General features: G+C 37.9%; 2 protein-coding genes across 4 annotated transcripts in view; both read right to left on the bottom strand.

Annotated features, from left to right (window-relative positions):
- Positions 1-4,277: 4,277 nt before the first annotated feature.
- LOC143741273 (GDP-L-fucose synthase-like) lies at positions 4,278-18,714 on the bottom strand. 3 transcript variants are annotated; one of them, XM_077233697.1, is made up of 10 exons: positions 18,546-18,714; positions 17,499-17,635; positions 15,633-15,747; positions 14,136-14,264; positions 13,649-13,722; positions 13,027-13,160; positions 11,216-11,347; positions 5,928-6,007; positions 5,631-5,730; positions 4,278-5,543 (listed from the first exon to the last, which is right to left on the bottom strand). In XM_077233697.1, the coding sequence occupies exons 1-10, from the start codon at positions 18,546-18,548 to the stop codon at positions 5,488-5,490; spliced, it is 960 nt and encodes a 319-aa protein (XP_077089812.1). In that variant the 5' UTR covers positions 18,549-18,714; the 3' UTR covers positions 4,278-5,487. The 3 variants fall into 3 exon arrangements, with proteins under 3 accessions (XP_077089812.1, XP_077089811.1, XP_077089813.1); XM_077233696.1 differs by lacking the exon at positions 18,546-18,714 and adding an exon at positions 18,325-18,472; XM_077233698.1 differs by lacking the exon at positions 18,546-18,714 and adding an exon at positions 18,187-18,456.
- A 2,083-nt stretch (positions 18,715-20,797) lies between these two features.
- arhgap39 (Rho GTPase activating protein 39) overlaps positions 20,798-23,013 on the bottom strand; it is an 89,464-nt gene continuing 87,248 nt past the window's right edge. Inside the window, exon 10 of the mRNA XM_077233688.1 lies at positions 20,798-23,013. This exon is cut by the window's right edge and continues 324 nt beyond it. The gene's annotated coding sequence lies outside the window, so the exon portion shown is untranslated.

The following is a 23,013-nucleotide window of genomic DNA, read 5'->3' as shown; positions in this document are numbered from 1 at the left end:
TACTGTAAGTCCCAAGCTATATTTCAGTAAATATGTTAATGGATTTGTAGTATACTTAGTATGAAATAAATGTATTTTAAATACATTTTGGTATGTTTTTTTGGGTAGACATCTGTAAGAGACACGTCAAATATACGTCTCCATATTCTGCTGCACTAAAGAATATCTCATCAACCCTTTAAGTTTCTATAGAGTAGAGCTTCTTGCTTCTTTTCCATTTGTTTTTTAAATCTCACTTATCTTAATGACATTGTTTTTCAATAAAAATATCTTATTGCTAAGAATGAAATGAAAACTGCAAATTTTCTTGACATGCATGTAGCATAATTTGGGAGCTCTTAAATTATTCCAAAAACTCTGCATACAGAAGAGCACATATTATTATTATTATTATTATTATAGGCTATTTTAAACTTTAGTGTATTATTCAAATATATATTACAGATCATTAGAAAATAAACCCTGATTGAGAGACCAGTGAAAACAGAAGAAAATGTACAGCACCAAACTGTACAGAGCACACGTTAAATCTATATATTTTAAGAAAAACTCTAAATAAACATAAAAATAGAGTTAAAAGCTAATGATTTTGTCTTTGTAAAAATAAAGGGTTGTTCAAGGTGTTTGATCAATCATCGGTTTCCAGGATTGAACAGTGTTTAAACTCCCCACAGCCAATGAATCACATGTCTCCTTGATGGCTGGAAAAAAGAAAAGCACTGTTCTGTTGACTACTATTGAAAAACATTTAGTAAATGCTGAAGCTCTAGAGTGAAGTGAAGATTGATCATCTGCTTTGAACGAGAATCTAACATACATGTTCTTGATGTTGATGATTTAACAAGATTAGACCATTCTTCCTCTAATATAGCAAGGAATGAATGGAATTGTTCCTCGGGAAGGATCTATGTCTTAAATGATTGCATAATACTTTGTATCAGCGGTTCAGGCTGTTGGTGCTGTAATGGGTGTTTCTTGGCACACTTCGGGACTCTTAGTACCAACTGAGCTTGATTTAAACCCGAGTATTGTTGCTGATCATGTCCATCTCTTTATGATCACAGTGGATCATCTTCTAATGGAGACTTCCAGCAGGATAACACACACGTCACAAAGCTCAAATCCTCCCAAACTGTTTTTCTTGATCATGACAGTGAGTCTCTAAACTCAAACGGCTCCACAGTCTCCAGATCTCAGTCCAGCAGAGCAGCTTTGAGATGTGGAGGAACGAGAGATTCACATCATGGATGTTCAGATCCCACAAATCTGCAGAAACTGTGTGATGTGATCGAGACAATATGGAGCAAAATCTCTGAGGAATGTTTCCAGCACCTTGTTGGATCTCTGAACTGAAGTATTAAGGCAGTTCTCAAGGGAAAAAAGGGTCCAACATGTGTACACACGCTCCCAAAGGCGATCCTCATAGAGTTTCTGTGTTGAACATGCTGGAAGTCCAGCCAGAAGAGCATTGCAATAGTCCAGCCTAAAAATGACAAGAACTTGTGCTTCATGCTCAGTTATGAAAGGCCTGGTCTGTCTGTCAGGCCATGACTGTCACTGTCATCAAACATTACCCAAAGATTTCTGGCTGAACTTGATGTGATTATTGTTGACTGATGTAGCAAATGAGACCATCATTAGAGGATAACCGACATAAAACGTACTCGGTTACTAACGTAACCTCGGTTCTCTCTAGAGAGGGAACGAGTACTGCGTAATATCTTACGCTATGGGGAAAACCTCTTTTCCACGAGATATTGAAGCCAAAAATTATCCTTTAATTTTGATTAATGTAAAACGCTGTGCGGCAGCGTGCAGACATAGGCAAGACGGCTCGCGCGCCTATTGGCTGCCCTGCGGCAACAGCAGCAAGCCTATCGAGAGAGGCCCTGCGTGACGTGACATCCAATGGGGGTGCTTCGCGCCCATTTCGTCGCGTCCCGCCAGAATAGGCGTGGCCTTGGCCTATAAATACGCTCGACAGGCTGATACAAACTGGTTTTCATCGCTGAAGCGAACCAGCGCTGTTGTATGCACGGTAAGATACGCAGTACTCGTTCCCTCTCTAGAGAGAACCGAGGTTACGTTAGTAACCGAGTACGTTCTCTTACGAGAGTATCTCTCGTACTGCGTAATATCTTACGCTATGGGGAACACAATGTAAGACGCCGTGCGTACTGGGATCCGACACCAAAGTCCCAAGGGCAGTAGCCCGGGGGTCATATAGTGCATAATCACCGTAGACTCACAGAGAGTCGGAGAAGAGAGGCTACCAGCATCATTCCCCATGAAATAGCATCCCATAGGAGCTAGTTATGTCAACAGTATATCCCGCAGACAGGGTGAACGCGTTCAGCCTGAACTGGGCAAAAGTACGGGCTATTCAACACCCATGGAGCTGTTCCATCGATCAGTGAGCGATACTCAATCAAAACTCAGCATTCTGCGCTGGCGCAGCGGGACAGATAGTACTGAATTCTAGACCGACAGCAGCTTGGCCTGTAAGGCGGGAACCTCTAGGTTATAGAACCTTATAAATGTAGACGGCGAGGCCCAACCCGCCGCCATACAAATATCATGCAAGGAAATCCCACTAGACCACGCCCACGAAGAGGCCACGCCTCTCGTGGAGTGCGCTCTGACACCCAAAGGACACTGCAGGCCCTTAGAAGTGTAAGCCAGCGCTATGGCATCGACTATCCATCTGGATAAGCTCTGTTTTGATGCGGCCAGTTCCTTGGAGTGTCCGCCAAACAAAACAAAGAGCTGCTCGGTCTGCCTGAAGACAGACGAGCGGGACACATAAGCTCTCAGCGCCTTGACGGGGCAAAGGAGATTAGCATCCGCCTCCTCATTGTTCACCGGGAGGGCGCACAGGGAAATAACCTGGGCCCTGAACGGTGTGTTGAGGGATTTTGGCACGTACCCGTGCCTTGGTTTGAGTATGACTTTTGAGTCATTAGGCCCAAACTCCATACAGGACGCGAATACTGAAAGCGCTTGTAAGTCCCCCACGCGCTTTATTGAAGCAAGAGCCACAAGAAATACCGTTTTGAAAGACAGGTGTTTCATGTCTGACAAATGGATTGGCTCGAATGGGGCACCTTTCAGGGCTTCCAGAACCGTAGAAAGCGGTATAAAGTTGTTTTTTACTCTAGTTGTATTTTAATTGTCTTTTCTTCTTTAATCTTTATTGTAATTATTGCTTTTATGTCTATATTGTCACCCCAATTTATGTGTATAATCATGTTACTTACCTGTGTGATTGTTTTTGCCATTTTACCCTTTTCTTCGGCTAAATATGTGGAAATGAGAGCACAAGTGCACATCATGTCCACGTTTTAGAAAACAAGGGTGATTCACTCTCTAAGAGGCTGCTTATATGGGTTGGATCAAGTGTTTTCTCTGATGTATTATTGTCTTGTATAATGATTTGTGCGGCATCATATTCATGTGGTTTGAGACTTTTTTTATTAACGTCCATATGTACCCCTATCCTAAACCTACCCAATGCAAATATATTGTTGGGAGCACAATCTGGTGTTTTGTCAGCACACAGCTGCTTTAATGATGCTTTTCTGCTCTATCCTGAATAACGGGACGCTACCATAACAGAGATGTTTAGTGCTGTTTCTCTGGCATTTAAAGGCTCATAAAATGTAATAATGTGACTGGGCTTGGTACACAACAAAATCCAAATTTTAAACATAATACTGAACCCATTCTTTATGAGCCTTATACTTCCTATTTGAGCCAATGCAGATGAATGAGCAAAGTTATTTCAGGGCAAGACCATCCCGATTGTAAAACAAATTGTGATTGGTTGGTGCGAGGGCATTCTATGATTGGTCAGCGCAAATGGCTGTATCTGATTGGCTTAAGAAGACAGTGGGTTGGAGTCCAATTATTTATGGATGTGTCTGCATGTCTTGATGCTTATGTTTCAAAATTCACAAATCCACAACTGATAAACTAATTACAATACTGAGAATGAATAAAAAACGATGATTTTCTAGACATTTTTGCATGATTTGCAGAATCATGCTGTCTTTTTGTCTCAATCAATTTTGTCTTTCCTAGAATGGGCAGTTTGCAACTTTGCGTTATAAACAACATACAATAGCAGTGGATTTACAAAACATTAAGTGGCACATTATTAGTGTCATGTCAGTGTTTCTCGACCATGTCAGCGGCACATGCCAATGAAGACCGGATGTGCCACCGGATGCCATGTCACTTAATGATAATACCCCCCCTCCATGATTGGGAACCATTAAAACAATCCAAAAATCCTTTATATAGAAAATCACATTACACATCATTATTTATTATTATTACAGTATATTAGAAAATAAACCCAGAACATACCCTGATAGACCAGTAAAAACAACAGAAAATGTACAGCAGCAAATACACAAATAAAACCAGGGATGTGATCATCTAAAGACAAAAGATTAAAAAGATTAATCCGAAGATTAAAGAGCTATTTTTATGACTATTTTATCATATTATTATTATTAAATGAACAACACTCTGTACTTCAGTTGTCATTTTCCAAGTTTGGCCGATCATTTGCCAAGATGTGACAGGATTCTCCTTTCATTAAAATAAGTTTCTTTATTAAAATATAAATGGTTGGAAAATAACTGAGAAAAGAAGTCAGAATTGCTTTTAAACACGCAATTGTGAGTTTATATCACTCAATTCTGACGTTATAACATGCAATTGCAAGTTCATATCTCGCAATTCTGAGTTTATAACTTGCCATTCTGACTTTATAACACACAATTGTGAGAAAAAAAGTCAGTGTTGTGAGATAAAAAGTCACAATTACCTTTTTCTTTTTTATTCTGTGGCAGAAAACAGCTTCCATAGGGAAGGGAAGCATTTAATAAATGCATTTGAAAACAGTCTTTAGCAGTTTTAGTAATTGCAGAACAGTAAAATGTACGTCTTTAAGAAATCCTTTAAATAAATATGAAAAGAGAGCTAGAAAAGCAGTGTTCAATGATTTTGTATTCATAAAAATGGTTAAGGGTTGCTCAAGCTGTTCAGACCGTTGGCTGAATGTCTAATGCATATGTCACACAAAACTGGAAACACTTCAGGAGTTTCAAAGTCATCATCTGATTGCTCTGGATTCCACCAGACACACAGATGTGCGTCACGTTTTTTAACCGTCTGCCTGGAAACATCGAACCAGTACAGAAAACCGAAGTGTTTACAACTGTAACAATAAACGCTTATGATCAACTAAAATTCTCGATTTTAAAAAGTATGAGAAGTTTACAACATACTCTTTAAAATATACCTAAGAGTTTTACAAGCTGGTCTGTTAATGTGGGAACATCGACAAATTTTTCACATCCCTAAACGTGTTTCTGAACAAAACAAACTGTGATTGCTTGTTTTACCCTTCAGTCAGACGGCCTCTGGTCCTTGGCCAATGAAAGCTACTATGAAATGTCCAATGAGATGTGAAGATGTTCATTTACGGGCGATGTCATAATTGGCCACAAACCAATCACACGTCTCTCTCATGGCTGGAAAAAATAAAATCACTTTTAATGACTGTTCTTTTGACTACTATAGAAGAACATTTAGTAAATGCTGAAGTGAAGATTGATCACCTGCGTTGAACGGTGTGAACTTGATGTCTGGCAGGTATTTGCGTAGTTTGGCGTTACTGGCGGTTTTCTTGAATTGACCGTCTGCTTTACTAGTGTCATACTGAGAGCGGTTAGTAAAGGGTTAAAGGGTTTGTTCACACCAAAAGGAAAACTCTGTCATTCAAGAACTACTTTTATGAAGCTCAACAGCTCAAGAACAATCTGTAAAGTCTGCAAACTACATTATTTTGTGTCCCACAGAACAGAGATTGCCGTTTTGTAAAAACTTTTTCACAGTAATTGTGTGTGAAAGGATACAATCACGTCACCTTTGAAACCCATTGCTTCAACCACAGCGTCCACAGCATCCTTTATGGACAACTCATCCTCCTCTCCGACTAGAGAGAAAAACAGACAAAGATAAACACATTTACTTGATTAAACAGGCTGGCCCACACATTCAAATGCAAAACAAGTTAACAGCAAGTTTAAAAGGTCCTAAAGATGTGTTTTATTCAACAGACAACAGGGGTGTAACGGCACACAGAAGTTCAGTCATTTACATATCCACTCATCCCCAGATTGTTGAGTGCTTACAATAAAAAAATAATAAATTGTTGATTTGTTACTCTAATTGATAGATTGTCCAATGCTGCGTGGTAAAATGCAACGGCTGTTTGATTAGCGTGTTCTGCGTAGCCTACGCTGTCATTTTCTTAGTGCGCGAGAGTTCATTAACATGCGGAGACAATGGCAGATACATAAAGTTCAATATCGTGGTGTTTCAAGAAATCACAGAAAGATGAGCGAGAAGGAGAAAAAGAAACTACACAAATCCACACAATGCCATATACAGTAATTGTTTCATTATAAAAACGGAAACAACTTAAAATACTTCGTCATTTAATGGTGATACAGATAACTGTAAGACATCATTTGAAACTGTAAAAGGTATTTTTTTTATTTGTGTACACTTTTGTCAACTAAAAAAACGAAAAGGATGCCACTTTCTTCCGTCTCAGTTTCCTTTCCTTTTTTTTTTGGAGCACGCCACAAAAATGTATCGAAACTCAGCTTATAGATTCAGTATTCCTCAAAATGAATTAAAACAGTGAAATGCAATTTTATGCAAACCTGCAAATATTAAATATGTAAATAACACAAATATACTTTGCATTTAATCTCTTTATTAACCAATGTATTTGCTGCTGAGCTTTCATGATCCAATTCCACCATATGAATAAGCAAAAATGATTTTAGATTATCCAAATTTATGTTTAATTTTGTTGTTTTTATTCATGAAGAGCGTTGATCTTTCTTCTCCTGCGTCCTATTCTTCTGCGATCCAGAAAGGTTTGTTTGAGCGGCACCCTCTACTGTACAGGAGTGAATCTGCATTTCCTTCAAGGAATTTCCTTCATTTTCCTTCACCGTCCTAGGTTGAATTACACTACTCGAGTAACTGTATTTAAATAGGGAAAACATGGAGCTGTTTGGTCGCTTCTCTGCTTGGCCCCTATTGAATGAACTGGGCTAAGCTAAGTGCTAACAAAGTTTCACCGCAAGACAGAGCGATTTAGTGCACGTACTGAGACGAGAGAGGTATGTATCAACTTGTCTTAGTTAAGGGAATAACAGTTTAATATGAAAACACTTCACTTTTAATGTGAAAGAAAGTGATTCTTTCTGCTGTCTCGGTTTCCTTTCCGTGAAGTTTGTGGAGCGCGTCACAAAAATGAATCGAAACTCAGTGTATAGGCTACTACTAAGATCTTGCGTGCCATCTGAACTCTTGATTTGGGTTGATGTATAGATAGACTGAACCTAAAATCACCCCCTATACTAGAGTGACCACCATTAAACAAACCAAATGTGGGACGATTATAAGTTTGTGTGGGACATTGTGGGACATGTTACCAACACTAAAACATAACCTGAAACTGTTATATAATGTTTATCTAACTTAATAAAAACATTTGTATTCTGCCTTTCAGCTGATAAAAATTGTTTGTTCTTTAGTCCCTTCCAGAAAACACCATTACATCACAATGTAACATAACATGTCTTTATTTTAAGTCATTTAAATTCAACATCACTGAGCCCAAAGGCATCATGCAGAGAACTATTTCTGAAAGAGTTCTGACCAAGTCCAACTAAAATCCAACAGAATAAACATTGAACAAATAAAATATAAAACAACATGAAATTAGATCATTGACAGTCTTATATATTAATATATTAAACCAAAAACTTTCATATTTTTAGATAGGATGTGAATTAAAACTGTGGTGAAAATGCTGTGCGTTAACACAGAGAGGGACGGGTGCTCACCCTAACCTATACCCTCAAATAGGGCACTATTTGAAGGGACAGCCATTTGTAATGGTGTCCAAAATCATAGTGGACATTTCTGAGTGCACTTATTCAATCCCACATTGCACTGCAATAACGAGTGTACAACCGATGTACCCTCAACATTCGACCACTCCTTTTCACTCACTTGTTCAAGAGAACAGTATTAGTGGACTAACAAAGGGAATAGTGAATGAGGGTTTAGTCCAGCCCTGCGTCTCAATGTCCACACTATCCGTCCTAAACACTGTGTGAGATTAGAATAAGTGTGTCCCAAAGCATAGTGTGTTGAAAAGAGGAAGCCAGATGTCCCCGGATGGTCTTCTCTTTCCGGTGGATTTTAAAAGTGTGGATCCGTGCTCATTATAATGGCTAATATTACCCACAACCCATTGCACTTTGGAGGAGGAACTACAAACACGAGTAAAACAAATTAAAAACTACAAAACATGGCGGATATGCGAGGCAAGCGGTGAGAGGTTTAGATAAAGGTTTGAGTGACTAATCAAAGTTTAACCTGATAAAAAAAATATATTTCATCTGGAATAACAATGTGGACTTTTATAAAAATCCCTTTGGCCCTTAACTTTTGAATGCATCATTATGCATTAAAGGTCCCATATTGTGAATACTGAAATTTCCTGGCTTTTTTTCATGATAACAGAGGTAGCTGTGCCTTTTCACGAGCTGTTGTGACTTCCGTATAAATGTGATGTCAGAACTCAGTCCCCGCCTTCAGTCTCCTCCCCCACCAATGGTGGGTCACTCAGAAAACAACAGGCCAATCAGAAGAGAGGCTATTGAATATTAAGTAGACAGGCCACAATTGACCTGTTCTTGGCAGAGCTCCTGAGAAAGGAGCTGTAAAAATATATTGAGATGGTTTTAGGAACTTATACCGCAAATATATATCAAAACCTAAAATAAAACTTCAGAAAGTTATACAATATGGGACCTTTAATATGAGGAGTCTCCACATGAAAGAACCGCGACTGCAGTTCAACGATCTTCTGCATTTCTCTCCGATACAATAGGAAATTAAATTAAATTAAATGTGGAGAATTTTATCTTTATCTTTATTTTAAGATGATTGACAGGTTAGTTTACTGTGTCAGGATCCGACAGAGAGCAACCATTAAATACGCATTTGTATGACGTTATAGTACGTCTCAAAGCTTGTCTACTCTCCTGCTACACTCTTTTTCTTCACAAAAAGAGTACATACTTTTAGGGCGTAGTAAAAGTAGGCGAATTGAAACGCAGCACAAGTCTCTTTTTCTTCCTCTTACTTTCCTCTTACAGAAACTTGTATCTTTCCGGTTGTGGCGGTTAGCAAACCGCGTTGCATTACCGAGGGCACCCCTTCTGGATCTGAGTGTGTGTGGATCACCTTTAACTGACTATATACATCATCTGACTGTGTTGCCCGTACCATGACGGTTCAGGACAAATACATTTGCCGTTATACTCCTAATATGTACATATATAAACTTGGTTTATGTACTAATATATTAATACATACAAATCCATCCCCGAAATTAAGACACCTAAAAATCATAATTAAAAATTTTTAATAATCTTAAACTGAATTTTTAAGGAACTGTGGGAACTAGGGCTGGACGATATGGCCAAATTTTATATCACGATATATTTCTTAATTTCGGTCGATACGATATAATTCCGATATCGATATGAACAATATAAAAGCCTCAGAAAAACTGCCAAGAACGCCCATAACAGATATCTGTTCCTACAATCTTCTGAAAAATGAATTTGCCAAGTCTATGAAATCTGCTGGAGTCTTTCGCTACTGCACCATAACAAACTACATGAAGCAATGAAATAACCCATCATAACAATAATATTCTCTTCTCAATACCTGCTACAAGACTATGAAAGCATATGGGTAGCAATATTCAGTTTGAAATGTAATATGCAAAATGACAATGTAATAATGCAATGCATTTCTGTTTTTAAATTTACATTTGCCATAACATTTGTGCAACATTTGGTACACAAAATGGGGGATTTTTTTCCGATTTAAATCCCATTTCCTGCATTTACATAAATTTAGGGACTATGGTGTTACAAAATCCAGGAAATAATTAAGTTGATTATAATGATAAATTCTGCCAAAAATAAAAGTAGGCTACTAAACTATGTATAACAAAAATATGTCTTACTTTTTTCAAGACTTGAGATAATCATTTTGTAAAGTCAAAAATGTTCACCATTAATGTTTTGTGTGTAAATAAAACTGAAATATACAGAAATTGAATAAGATTATCAAATAGTCTGAACTGGATAAATTATAAATTAAATATAGATTAATCCTTATTAAAGCCACACACGTTCTTTAGACAAGATCAGTGAGTAATTTGCCCTGTTCCCCTTTGTTCAATGGGTAACTTAACTGACAGACAAAATTGGCTGCTGTCCCTTTAAGATCTGTCGCTGATGAGAGGATCTTACGCATTTAATTTTCTCATTTGGCTACTCTAAACTTTCATTTAAGATTTTATTTAACTCATTTAGACTGTTCTTGTGAGGATACAATTGACAAAACGGACATTTTGCCATAAATGTGTGTGTTATTATTCAAGCGCTAAAGAAAGAGAACTGGATTCTGCGCGTCGTGTGCATGTGTGTGCGCGCGTCAGGACATTCACAGGGAGCGATACCTGCTCATTAGAACTTTCGGGGAGCTATTTTTAGAGTGTGGACGCGACGTTCCTGGCCGCGGACGCGCGCATCGGCACAGTCTATCTCCTGATCCTCGTTTGATGTGTTCCCGCTGCTAGTCGGACTCGGCAGTCACACTCCGGCACATTTTACAGCACGCTGAAACACCGAAACACCACTGAATTTATACCACTGAATTAGTCTTTCCTCTCTTATCAACTATTTCGTATGCTTTCTCCTCACTTGTGGAAGCTCGTTCAGTCACATTTGCATTGCGGTCAGGGGCGCTCATTCTGTGGCTGAAACTTGCCGCGTTGGAGATCCGCTGCTCTGAGCAGTGGCTGCGTGTCTGTGGTGTACGTCATCAGGAAAGTAGCCAATTGTGTTCTGCTCTTTCTGACGGCTGCGCGCCTAACGTCAGTCAGTGACAAATGCTGCTATGTATATTGAAATATCGAAAATGTGTTTAAAAATCATATCACCGTTATCGAAAAAAAAAATATCCCGATATATATTGATATTGAATTATTGTCCAGCCCTAGTGGGAACCTTGTCAAACACGGGTCGAGTACCTGACAGAATGATGGGCTCCACCTCGTCATAATCTCTCAAAACCCACAGAAACAGACGAGCCAGATCCAGAGAGTAGATGAACTGCCGTAGAGGACGACCTGAACCCCAGACCTGCAGAGGTTTACCTTCCTCTACAAAACACAAACACGAAATACGTTTAACATGTGAACACAACTCTGCTTGAATGAGGCTCTAGATCAGGGGTGTCACACACAGAAAAGTGAAGCCAAAACATTTTGCGTCAGTCCGAATGGGACGCGAGCCAAAAAAAAACAAACTAATTATAACTTAGAGGATTTCTGTCATTTTGGGTACTTCTCATCACACTGGCATTTGGTCAAGTGTTTGTTTTTTCAATAAGTTTGGTTTTAGTTAGTTAATGCTATAAAAACGGGTGTAACGTCATGACTGTCAGTTGTGCTTGCGATTGTGGGAGTGTGAGTGTCAGGTGGGACCGATCCCGCGACTCGACCATACGATTCTCGTTTCTCGACTTGAGTCTTACGTTGGACTGGGGGCGTGGTCCTAAGCTGGTTCAAATATTTTTTAACTAATAGACGTTTCTCTGTAAAAATGCAACGTTTCTCCTCTTCACTCTGAAATCTATCTTGCGGTGTGCCTCAGGGTTCTGTCTTAGCTCCTGTCTTATTCTCACTATATCTTCTTCCTCTGGGCTCTATTTTTAGGAAACACAATATCTCATTTCACTGTTATGCTGATGACATGCAGATTTATATGCATTTGTCTAAGAAAAATAAGAGTGCTCTAGACAGTCTGACTGCATGTCTTGAGGAGGTAAAAGCGTGGGTTGCTTTTAACTTCCTATTTTTTTAACTCAGACAAAGCAGATGTTATTGTTTTTAACCCTTCAGAAACTAGGCACATCTATGATTTTGACCTTGGATCTATAGATCTACCTATTGCTCCCCAGGTATGGAACTTAGATGTGATTTTAGATAGTTCCCTCAAATTCGAAAAGCAAATTAGTGCTGTCATTAGATCTAGCTTTTTCTATCTTCGCTCTACAGCTAAAATTAAATCTTATCTCCCTAAACGCTCATTGAAGACTGCGATCCTGCTCTTATTACCTCGCGCATGGATTATTGTAACCTCCTTTATTTTGGTGTATCAAAGTCCCAAACGGCCCGCCTACAGATTGCTCAAAACGCTGTGGCGAGATTCCTAATGGGTAAAAGGAAATTTGACCATGCCACCCCCCTTTTGAGATCCCTTCATTGGCCACCGATCAATTTTAAAATTGAATATAAAATTTTAATACTGGTGTATAAATCTTTAAATGATTTAGAACCTTCTTATCTATCTGACTTACTGCATTTATATTCTCCCACTAGAAGTCTTAGATCTGAAACGAAACTTCTTCTTCAGATACCTTAAACCCGGCTAAAATCAAGGTCCCACACTGTGGAACAAGCTCACACTTTACATTAGATCAACTTCCTCTCTGTCTGAGTTCAAGCCTTATCTTAAAACCTATTCATTTTCGGTTGCTTTTAGCTTACAATGATTATTCTGCTCTGAACTGCTTATGATTATTTATGTCACTAAATTCCATTAGTTTCATTTTCTATGTGTACAGCACTTTGGTCGGCCAGTGGCCGTTTTTAAACGAGCTTTGTAAATAAACTGAAACTGAAAACTGAAAACTGACTCCATCTCAGTCAGGATCACTACAGCTCAGACTCAGGTTTCAAATGATGTAACAGTGTACAACGTCAAAAGGCATTTCTGGGATATTTTGGCTTCATTTTTCTATGGTCTGGATCCTTCCAGAAAATTTAATGCGTCTCACTCTTTGCCAGGTACGTCTTGTGGATCAATCCTGGAAGCACGTGACCGTCCTCAATGTTGAAGTTGTCATGTGGTCCGAATACATTGGTAGGGATGACGGCTGTGTATCGCAGACCGTACTGCTGAAAACACGCCCTAATGGACAAACACACAATGATTTATTTCTTACTTATATGAAAGCTATAAACAAACATGTCACCCCCAAATCTCATAATAATAAATATATTTTGACATTATTTTCACGACAATTACAAACATTCCTCACAAATTGTCATTATTGTCATAAAAATAATCTAAATTGCTAAATATAATATATATATATATTATACATGGTGTTTATTGTGCTGCATTTAATTTATGATGATTTAAATGTTAAAAAAAATCTATATTTTTATTGTATCACAGTAATAGGAATTTACTGATATTCACTAATTTGAATGAGAATTACACACAAAAATTAAGAAAAATAACTGTGGAAATTAAAATATGGAGCAAAAATGTGTTTAAATGTCATCTGATGATATGAAAATGCAAGGAAAATGTATTTTTTCCCAAATGAGACAGACATGCTTTAATGTGATACACCCAAGAAAAGCTCATGACCAATGAACTTTGACACTGACCTGTTGTGGACATCAATCATGCGTTTGGCGTAGGCATAACCGAAATTAGACTCATGTGGCGGACCGTTGTGGATCTGAAACAGAGCGAGAGAGAAACACGTCTGTATAGATGACAAAAAATATAGGACAATACCAAACAAAAAGTGTCTAATCATCATCTCCCTCAAGTTATAAAACAATTGGAGTGGATGATCTTGTAGAAAATAAACTGGACCCACTGGATTCTAATGATTCTGCAGAGGACGTCTGAAAGTTACACTGTTTTTATACGACAATGATTCATAGAAGGAAAATGTATCATGTTATAAGCCCTTTAAAAGAATGCTGAATACAAACCATCCCAACATCTGCCTATGTGTGTGTGTGTGTGTGTGTGTGTGTGTGTGTGTGTGTGTGTGTGTGTGTGTGTGTGTGTGTGTGTGTGTGTGTGTGTGTGTGTGTGTGTGTGTGTGTGTGTGTGTGTGTGTGTGTGTGTGTGTGTGTGTACCATGGTCTCATCTATTGGGTAGGTGGTTTTATCTGGGAATATACACGTGGACAGGCAAGAAACGACCTTCACCACCCCGAACTCATGAGCCGTCTGCAGCACGTTGTCATTGATAAATACATTATTCCTCTGAAAACAACAGACAAAAACAGTCAATGTACAGTTCAGTTATTCAACAGTGATATTTCCAAGCTTTTATTACATGTGACCCTGGACCAGTGGCAGCTGCTGGTCTTTCAAAGAGGGGAGCTGTACGAATGAAAAGATATTAAACTCGACGGAGGAAATGTGGGAATTAGGTTAAACTGAAACAAGGAATGTGCTGTATAATTGTGTGAAATGTATGATGAAGATTGGCTAGCAATTTCGCCAAGCAAATACCAAGAAATAGGTTGCAGCAGTTTGTCTTTCGACTACACTTGCAAAATCCGCGATGGGACTGAGCTCGAACAGCTTCAGCGTCAGCGACTTTTTATAGTACAAAATCGCTGTCAATCAAAAGGAGATGCAGTCTTTCGACGGACCGTCCAATCATCACGCAGAAGCCCGGAGTCCAGCCCCGCCACATAATCGCAGTTTATCCAATGACCGTCTAGTTTCAAAGCAGTAAAAAAAACTGTTCAAAGCCCCACTGAAGTGAATGGCCGCTGGGCTTCAACAGGGAAATGCACTGACGCTCCGGGAATGAATGAGCAGGAAATCGAGTCAGCCGACCTGCTATATGAAGCTTATTCTGAACGCACTCGTCTTCGAGATGAACATGTTATAACGCATTTATAAATCAATAAAATGTTAACACCGTAGTACATATTTGACCATTCATTTTTTGACATTATAGAGCAGAGGTCTTCAATCCTGCTCCTGGAAGGCTACTGTCCTGCAGAGTATAGTTCCTGCTTCAGCACACCTGCCTTTGTATATTCAAGCGATCCTGAAGAGCTTGATGAGCTGATTCAGGTGTGTTTGATTAGGGTAGGAACTAAACTCGGGAGCAGGATTGAAGACCACTGTTATAGAGGAAGCCAAGCTTCCCTTGCAGTCTTAAAGAAATCCCATTGCCCTGGACCACAAAACCAGTCATAAGGATCTTTTTTTTTTATTATTGAGATTGATATATAAAGCTGAATAAATAAGCTATGCACTGATGTATTGTTAGGGTAGGACAATTTTTGGCCGAGATACAACTATATCTCTGGAATCTGAGGGTGCAAAAAAATTTAAATATTGAGAAAATCGCCATTAAAGTGTTCCAAATGAAGTCCTCGATGTTGCTGCATCCACTCACAAAAATAAATCTGATATATTTACGGTAGGAAATTTACAAAATATCTTCCGGGAACATGATCTTTACTTAATATCCTAATGATTTTTGGCATAAAAGAAAAATCTATAACTTTGGCCCATACAATGTTTTGTTGCCTATTGCAACAAATATACCCGTGCGACTCGTGACTGGTTTTGTGGTCCAGGGTCACATATGTCCAATATTATAATTACCCAGAAGTCAAGGTTCTGTCTCATATTTCTGAAGAGCCCGCCCACCATGGCGGCCAAATGAATGACGTGTGTCGGGCGATGCTTTTGGAAAACTGATCTCGTCTCTTCAGCGTTCCTGAAACAGCACATGTAAATACAGTTATCATAAGACACGAAATGGACAAAAAGCAACAAGAATTAATTTACATATTGGCAATACATATCGTTGCGATTTACCATTAGTGGCAAATGTTTCCATGAACACTGCAATAAGCATGGGCTTGGCTAACTCAAGTTTGACACAGAGCTCCAGTACCTGAGTCTGAACCGCGTTCAAGTCATGTTGGAAAGATCGTATTTGCGAGTTGAACACACATGAACGCCACCACAATGTCGTTAATATGATTCAATTCAATTCACATTTATTTGTATAGGACTAGCGCTAATCACAATACACATCGTTTCAAAGCAGCTTTACAGAGTTCACATTACAATTTAGAGAGATCTGTTATTAGAGATAAGTGTCTAAGTATTTCAGGAATTTACATATAGAAATCAGTTAGCTAAAAATGTATTAATTTAAACAATGTAATAATTAGGCAGAAACAATGAGCTCATTGAAGTAATGAATATTTGTTCATTAACAAATGATTATGCCATAGAACTTTTTGTATTGGTGCATGTTGATTCAGAGTTTGAGTGGGAAACTCGGGATTTTCTTAAGAGTTTTGAGCGTGTCAGTGAGAAACATGGCGGATTACCACAATACAAAGCTATTTAAGCAGTGATATTGTCAGGCTTTTCTGTTCACAACGAAGTAAGCTACTTGCCTGCACAAAACATGATAGCATTGTAATATAACAATATAACATGTAACCAAGTTTAATAAATAAATTAAAAACATAAAAAAGCAAAACACACCTGATTCTTTGTTCTTTATTTTCTAGAAGCTTAAGAGTTAAAAACCTTGCTGTTTCTGTGTGTAGTAATTTAAGAGATGGTACACCACCATCTTACTCTGATGAAAGTGACTCAACACACCTGAGACGTCTATTTGATGTGCGTTTACATATTTTTTAGAGTGTTTGCTCACCTGCAATACGTCTATTGGACGTTTCCTGTCAGATGTCGAATAGACGTTTAGAAAATGTCTTTAAGATGTTTATGATGTAAAACCGACATATTAAAGACGTCTATCAGATGTTAGTAAACAGCAGATGCTTTGCAGAGTGATCTTTAACAGACATCTTGCAGACGTACGCTGATGAAAATCTGGATGGTCCTATTCGTCTTTGGGACTAAGAACTTGAAGTCAGTTTTTCCCAAAAAGAAAAACTCTCTGCATTCAACAAAGGTATATCTTTCTCCTTGCGTAACAAGAGATTCGAGTTGCATTCCTTCATGCAGCGGGAAACTGTTTTCAGTGACAACGGGTTTCCAAAGTATTCCCAAGCCAATGTGTCTATCTCTAACACAGCAGCATGACGGATGCAATGCCATCTGAGGGGTCAAAGGTCACATACATTCAACAGAGGTTTCCTGCCTTGCCCTACATGTACTGAGATTTCTCTGGATTCCCTGAATCTTTTCACAATATTATATATGGTAACTTTTGAAAGACCTAAAATACTTTGCAATCTTCCATTGAGAATTGTGATTTTTGAATTGTTTGAGTCTTTGGTGGATGCCGCTTTTATACCCAGTAATGCAAGTTGCGCAATCAGATTACTTTTTTTTCCATGTAACGCATTACTTTTAAATTTACAACAAAATATTTGAGTTACTTCTTAAAAAGTATGTTATAATATACTAACTGATATGATATTGTAATGATTGTGTTGTTTAAATGGTGTGACGTCTCATGAGTTTTTGTTCAGGATCTCTTACATGAGATTGGCATCTTTGGATGAGAGGAATATCCACTCTTCTCCTTCTCTCCCTTCACTCTCTTTCACCAGTCGCTCTATCGCTCGTCCCACCAGCCCACTGCCACCCGTCACCAACACACGCATCGGCCCGTCCATCTGAAAGAGAGAGAGATGACGTTTGATTATAAATAACAACTGTATCCATCTATCTATCTATCTATACTTCGCCAGTTCTTATAATAAGTAAAGAACATATGCACAAAATGTACTATAATGGTAGAGTCCAAAAATTACCAAGGTAATAACAGCAGTACTTCTTTGTTACTCTATTCCCTTTTTAAAAAGTGTTAGGAAAAGCCAGGATATTTAATACAACTCTGATTGTGTATGGCTGAAAGAGGAAGGTCACATTCACCTAGGATGGCTAAAGGATGAGTAAATAATCATATCATTTTAACCTTTAAGCTCTGATACGCCCTTTATTTCAATATGCCAACACATCACTGATGAGCTGTCAATATATGCATTAACACATGACCACAAAACACAGACAAACATGCTTTATAATGGTAATACATGAACATGATCACAGTAAACACTTTAACACTCAATAAATTAACTTCATAAACTCTCAGATAGTATTGAAATGTTATTTTCTGTGATCAACAGGTGATTAAACAGCCGCAAAGTGTTAAAAACGAGCATACCATGACATCGAATGAATGAATGACTGTTTGATCGTGTATTAACGTTAGTTCTAGTAATAACTGATAAAACTAATGATTTGGCAACTCTCTGGCGTCACTGTAGTCAAAGTCCTTTTCGAGGAAAGTCAGTTCACTCACTGGCCATTTTTCATCGCCTCCGGGTAGATATTTTGCTCTTGCAAATTGCAAAATCAATTCCTATTTTCTGGAATGTAGAATAACCAGAATATCTGCTGTACTCTTTCCTATAAATGTTGCTGTTTCCGGTTTGATCGAGAGACAGTACGCATGCGCAGCTCTAACTCTGATTCACTGGAAGAGGAGCTTCTAACTGCAACTGCAAACACGGGATGACTTACCATTTGAAGATTTGCTCTTTTATTCCGACTTATTCCGCGTTGCAGGCTTTCCTGTTCATAGAAATCCGAGTGAGCAGTCTTAATATATCTACAGAGATCTTATGTGAGGACCATAAAGGTCCGCGTGGATCACGTGTGCCTTACAAACCAATCACATCATAGCCTTGACGTCATTGAAACTCAAGAGTTTTATGGCTGTCAATCACTGGAATTCAAATGCAGCTTTATCTGGAAACATTGCAAGGGCTTTCAAGCCGTAACGTCTACACAATATCTTAAATTATATTTAATTTGTACATTGTAATGTATAATTTCTTGATACTGTTTATGTATACCTCTAGCAGCCGGGGGGACGGAGGGGCCGGACACGTCCCCCGCATTTTTTTGACCATGTACAACGTAAAAACATGTATGTACACAATAAGTCCATTGTATCAAATTATTAGTTTCAATGTAAGTACATAGTACTTAAAGCCACTTAATATAAAGTAGGACCAACATTTTTATTTAAGTCTTAAAATAATTCTGCATCTGTTTGTAGCCAGCTGGCACCGGCACACCCGTGGCTACGTCTATGAAGCATGTGTACGATATGTGTGTATATATATATATATATATATATATATATATATATATATATATATATATATATATATATATATATATATATATATATATATATATATATATATATATACACACACAGGGGTGGCCAAATTATTAGAACGGAAAGATTTTTGGTTACACTTTATTTTAAGGTGTCTTTGTTCCAGTGTAGTTATATATTTAAGTACTGAGTAATATTAAGCTACTACATGTACTTACTATAGGGTTAGGGTAGGATTAGGATTTGGTTGAGGGTTAGTTAGTTGCATGTAATTATGCATCATTTACTGTTATTACTATGGTAAGTACATGTAACATATGTAACAAGGACACTGTAAAATAAAGTGTTACCAGATTTTTAATGTTTTAAAAGAAGTCTCTTCTGCTCATCAAGGCTTCATTTAGTTGTTTCAAAATACAGCAAAAACAGTAATATTGTGAAATATTTTTACAATTTAAAATAACTGTTTTCTATTTGAATATACTTTAAATGCAATTTATTTCTGTATTGGTAAAGCTGAATATTCAGCATCATTACTCCAGTCTTCAGTGTCACATGATCCTTCAGAAATCACTATAATATGACGATTTGATGCTCAAGAAACATTTATGATTATTATCAATGTTGACAACAGTTGTATACAATTTATTTTTTTAATGATTATTTGATGAATAGAAAGTGCAAAAGAACAGCATTTATGTGACATTTTTTGTACACAACTGTTTTTAACATTGATAATGTGAGTGTGTATTTATGTGAGAGTGTGAGTCTGTAAGCGTGTTAGGTTGTCTGTGTAAGATTGTGTGTGTTTGTGAGAGAGAGTGTGTGTGTGTTTGTATGTGAGAGTGTGTGTGTGTGTGTGTGTTTGTGTGAAAGAGAGAGTGTTTGAGAGTGTGTCTGTGTGAGTGTGAGTTTGTGAGAGGGTGTGTGTGTGTGTGTGAGATAGAGAGTGTTTGAGAGTGTGTCTGTGTGAGTGTGAGTTTGTGAGAGGGTGTGTGTGTGTGTGTGAGATAGAGTGTGTTTGAGAGTGTGTTGTTTTAGAGTGTGTCTGTGTGTGTGTGTGTGTGAGTGAGTGAGTCTGTGTGTGTTTGTGAGAGAGAGAGAGTGTGTTTGTGTGTGTGTGTGTGTGTGTGTGTGTGTGTGTGTGTGTGTGTGTGTGTGTGTGTGTGTGTGTGTGTGTGTGTGTGCGCGAGTTTGTGTCTGTGTGAGTAAGTGTCGGTGTGAGAGAGTGTGAGTGTCTGTGTGAGTGAGTGTCTGTGAGAAAGTGTGTGAGTGAGAGAAAGTGTGTGTGAAAGAGAAAGTGTGTGTGAGAGAGAAAGAGAGTGTGTGTGAGAGAAAGAGAGTGTCTGTGTCTGTGTGTGTGCGAGTTTGTGTATGTAAGTGTCAGTGTGAGAAAGTGGGTGTGTCTGTGTGAGTAAGTGTCGGTGTGAAAGAGTGTGTGTGTGTGTCTGTGTGAGTGAGTGTCTGTGAGAAAGTGTGTGTGTGAGTGAGAGTGTGTGTGTGTGTGTGTGTGTGTGTGTGTGTGTGTGTGTGTGTGTGTGTGTGTGTGTGTGTGTGTGTGTGTGTGTGTGTGTGTGTGTGTGTGTTTGTGTTTGTGTCTCTGTGTGAGTGTGTATAAACAGCATTACAGAAATGATCACACAAGTTAATGAATCCTTTGAACTGTTTAATAAACAACGTTCAGCTCAACCGTAACGTCCAGAGTAACCTTTGACCTCAGAGCAAAAGGAGGGAGAGGGCTTTATTAACACGACTCATGAATACAGTAAACCTGTGACGAGAAACATCTCTGCATTCAGTACAATCTCCCATAATCCTGTGTGTTTGTGTGTGTGCTGCTCTCAGGTCACACTGGTCCGATCACGCATCTTCTTCCCATCAACATTTCATTTCAGACATATAATCATATTTCATACCATATCTGCTTTTTATTATTATTATTTTAAATCTAAGTTTTGCTAACGAATGAGTTTTGAGGTCCAAACCTAAACATGAACATTAAATGCTCCTGCTGTCAAATACTGAAGTAGTAATTACTATTTCGTTATCTTCTTTTCTTTCGTTTTAGCTTTTTATTTGTATTTATTACACATTGTTCTGTACAGATGAGGACGTGAACATGTGACCATGACAGATCAGGGTGTGCAGAAATGTGGAGAAGCCAAACATACCAACATCTTTGTCTGTCAAAAGCAAGTCCTGATCATATTTCACCTCAAAACTATTTGAAATAATATTTTGCATAAAGAAAGTTTATTTTTAGGGCCAGTATTTTATATTTATATTGTGAATAGGGTTGGGAATCGAAAATCGATTCCAAATCTGGAATCAAATACTTGAGGTCAGGAATCGGATACTTGTTTAAAATTTCAATTTCAATTCCTCTTATCGAGTCCTTTGTCAGTATTTCAATATGACTTTAAACCATTGAAGAGCGAGAGACTCTGTTTTCTGTGTTCATGTGTATCAGTATATTGGATCCGTGCAGCTCTTAAAGTGACAGCACTAATATTCCTGCGGTCTCTATAATAACACTAATCAAAAGACAAAGAGAAACACACTCATTCTTCACTGAATATCTTTTGAAACTATATTTGTAATGTATATTTTATTTATAAACGGCAGTGTTATTTTTCATTTGATTAGTTTGTGAACCAGAATTCCTGATTATTTCAATCGTATATTTGTTCACTTGTATCTATTTTTTGCGATAACTAATTTTTATTTTTTATTTTTTAATTACTCAGTGTTTACTTGTCTTTAATAAAGCTTGAAATTTATATTAGTTCAGCTAGTTGTTTTTCTATGGTGTTTTTAAACCACAGACAAACGTTCCTTGTGTAAGTGTTCTTTATCCCGTTGATTTATTTGTTCATGATATTCAGCTACAATGTAAAGTTTTGCAATAAAACTAAATGTGAATGATATCTTTTTTTTTACCTTATTGGAATCGAAATTAGGAATCGATAAGAATCGGAATCGATAAGCAGAATCGAAATCCGAATCGTTCAAATTAAAACGATACCCAGCCCTAATTGTGACATTTAATTTTTCTTTAGATTTTGTGGTGAAATATGATCCAGACATTTCTTCATGAGATTCACTCCTGTTTATCTCTCCATCCATTACTATCTGTCTCTCTTTAGTCTCACTTGTTTCTCACCAATAGCCTCCTGGAGGCAGAAATGGGCATCAATATCAATAGTGTGTGTTTGGCAGTGTGATATAGATGATTACAAGCACCAACCCAAATCAGTGTGTCTGTGTTTGTAAATGAGGGTGTACGGATACTTGTTTGTAATTATGAGAATGTAAAGGCGAAGGATGTAATATTCTGGATGTTAAACACGTTCTGATTCAGTTTGTGTGAGTTCTGCACACGCAGTTTCTTCAGAAAGTGAATAAATTATGTTCTTTTCACTGATGAATCACACACTTCACTCTTATCGCAGGTAGTTCGCTATGAGGGGTACTTGTGTTGTACCATTTCAGTGAGACGTACACAATAGTGTATAAAACAATTAGTGCTGAATGTGATAAATGAACACACACACACACGCACACAGATTAATGCATGTGATCATTGAGGAAAGATGTTTTCTATTTAAAAAGGCAGTACAATACTTACAAACCCCTTTTTCAAATAAATAACAAATAAATTAATCATATAAAATCGGACAGACTGTTCTACAAGTCAGTCGAGTTAAAAAACAGAAACGGACAGTTTCAGTACACACATGCACGCTAGAAACCAAAGCAGGACAGTCACTATCATGTGAAGACGGATGGTTTATCTATTCAGAAACATTCAGAAATCATCAGGGATGGTGGATCTGTTTGGGAAGGTGAGTGTGACTGTGT

Source organism: Siphateles boraxobius, unplaced genomic scaffold (assembly GCF_051911475.1).
Source record: "Siphateles boraxobius isolate OS27281-9 unplaced genomic scaffold, OSU_SipBor_1 183, whole genome shotgun sequence".
Taxonomy (NCBI): Eukaryota; Metazoa; Chordata; class Actinopteri; order Cypriniformes; family Leuciscidae; genus Siphateles; species Siphateles boraxobius.
This window is presented reverse-complemented; position numbering and strand designations above follow the sequence as displayed.

Coding starts and splice junctions, on each gene's coding strand:
- LOC143741273 (XM_077233697.1), bottom strand. Junction 15,748..17,498: donor TCCAAAGATGCCAATCTCAT/GTAAGAGATCCT, acceptor GTGCTGTTTCAG/GAACGCTGAAGAGACGAGAT. Junction 5,544..5,630: donor GTTCACACCGTTCAACGCAG/GTGATCAATCTT, acceptor TATTTTTTCCAG/CCATGAGAGAGACGTGTGAT.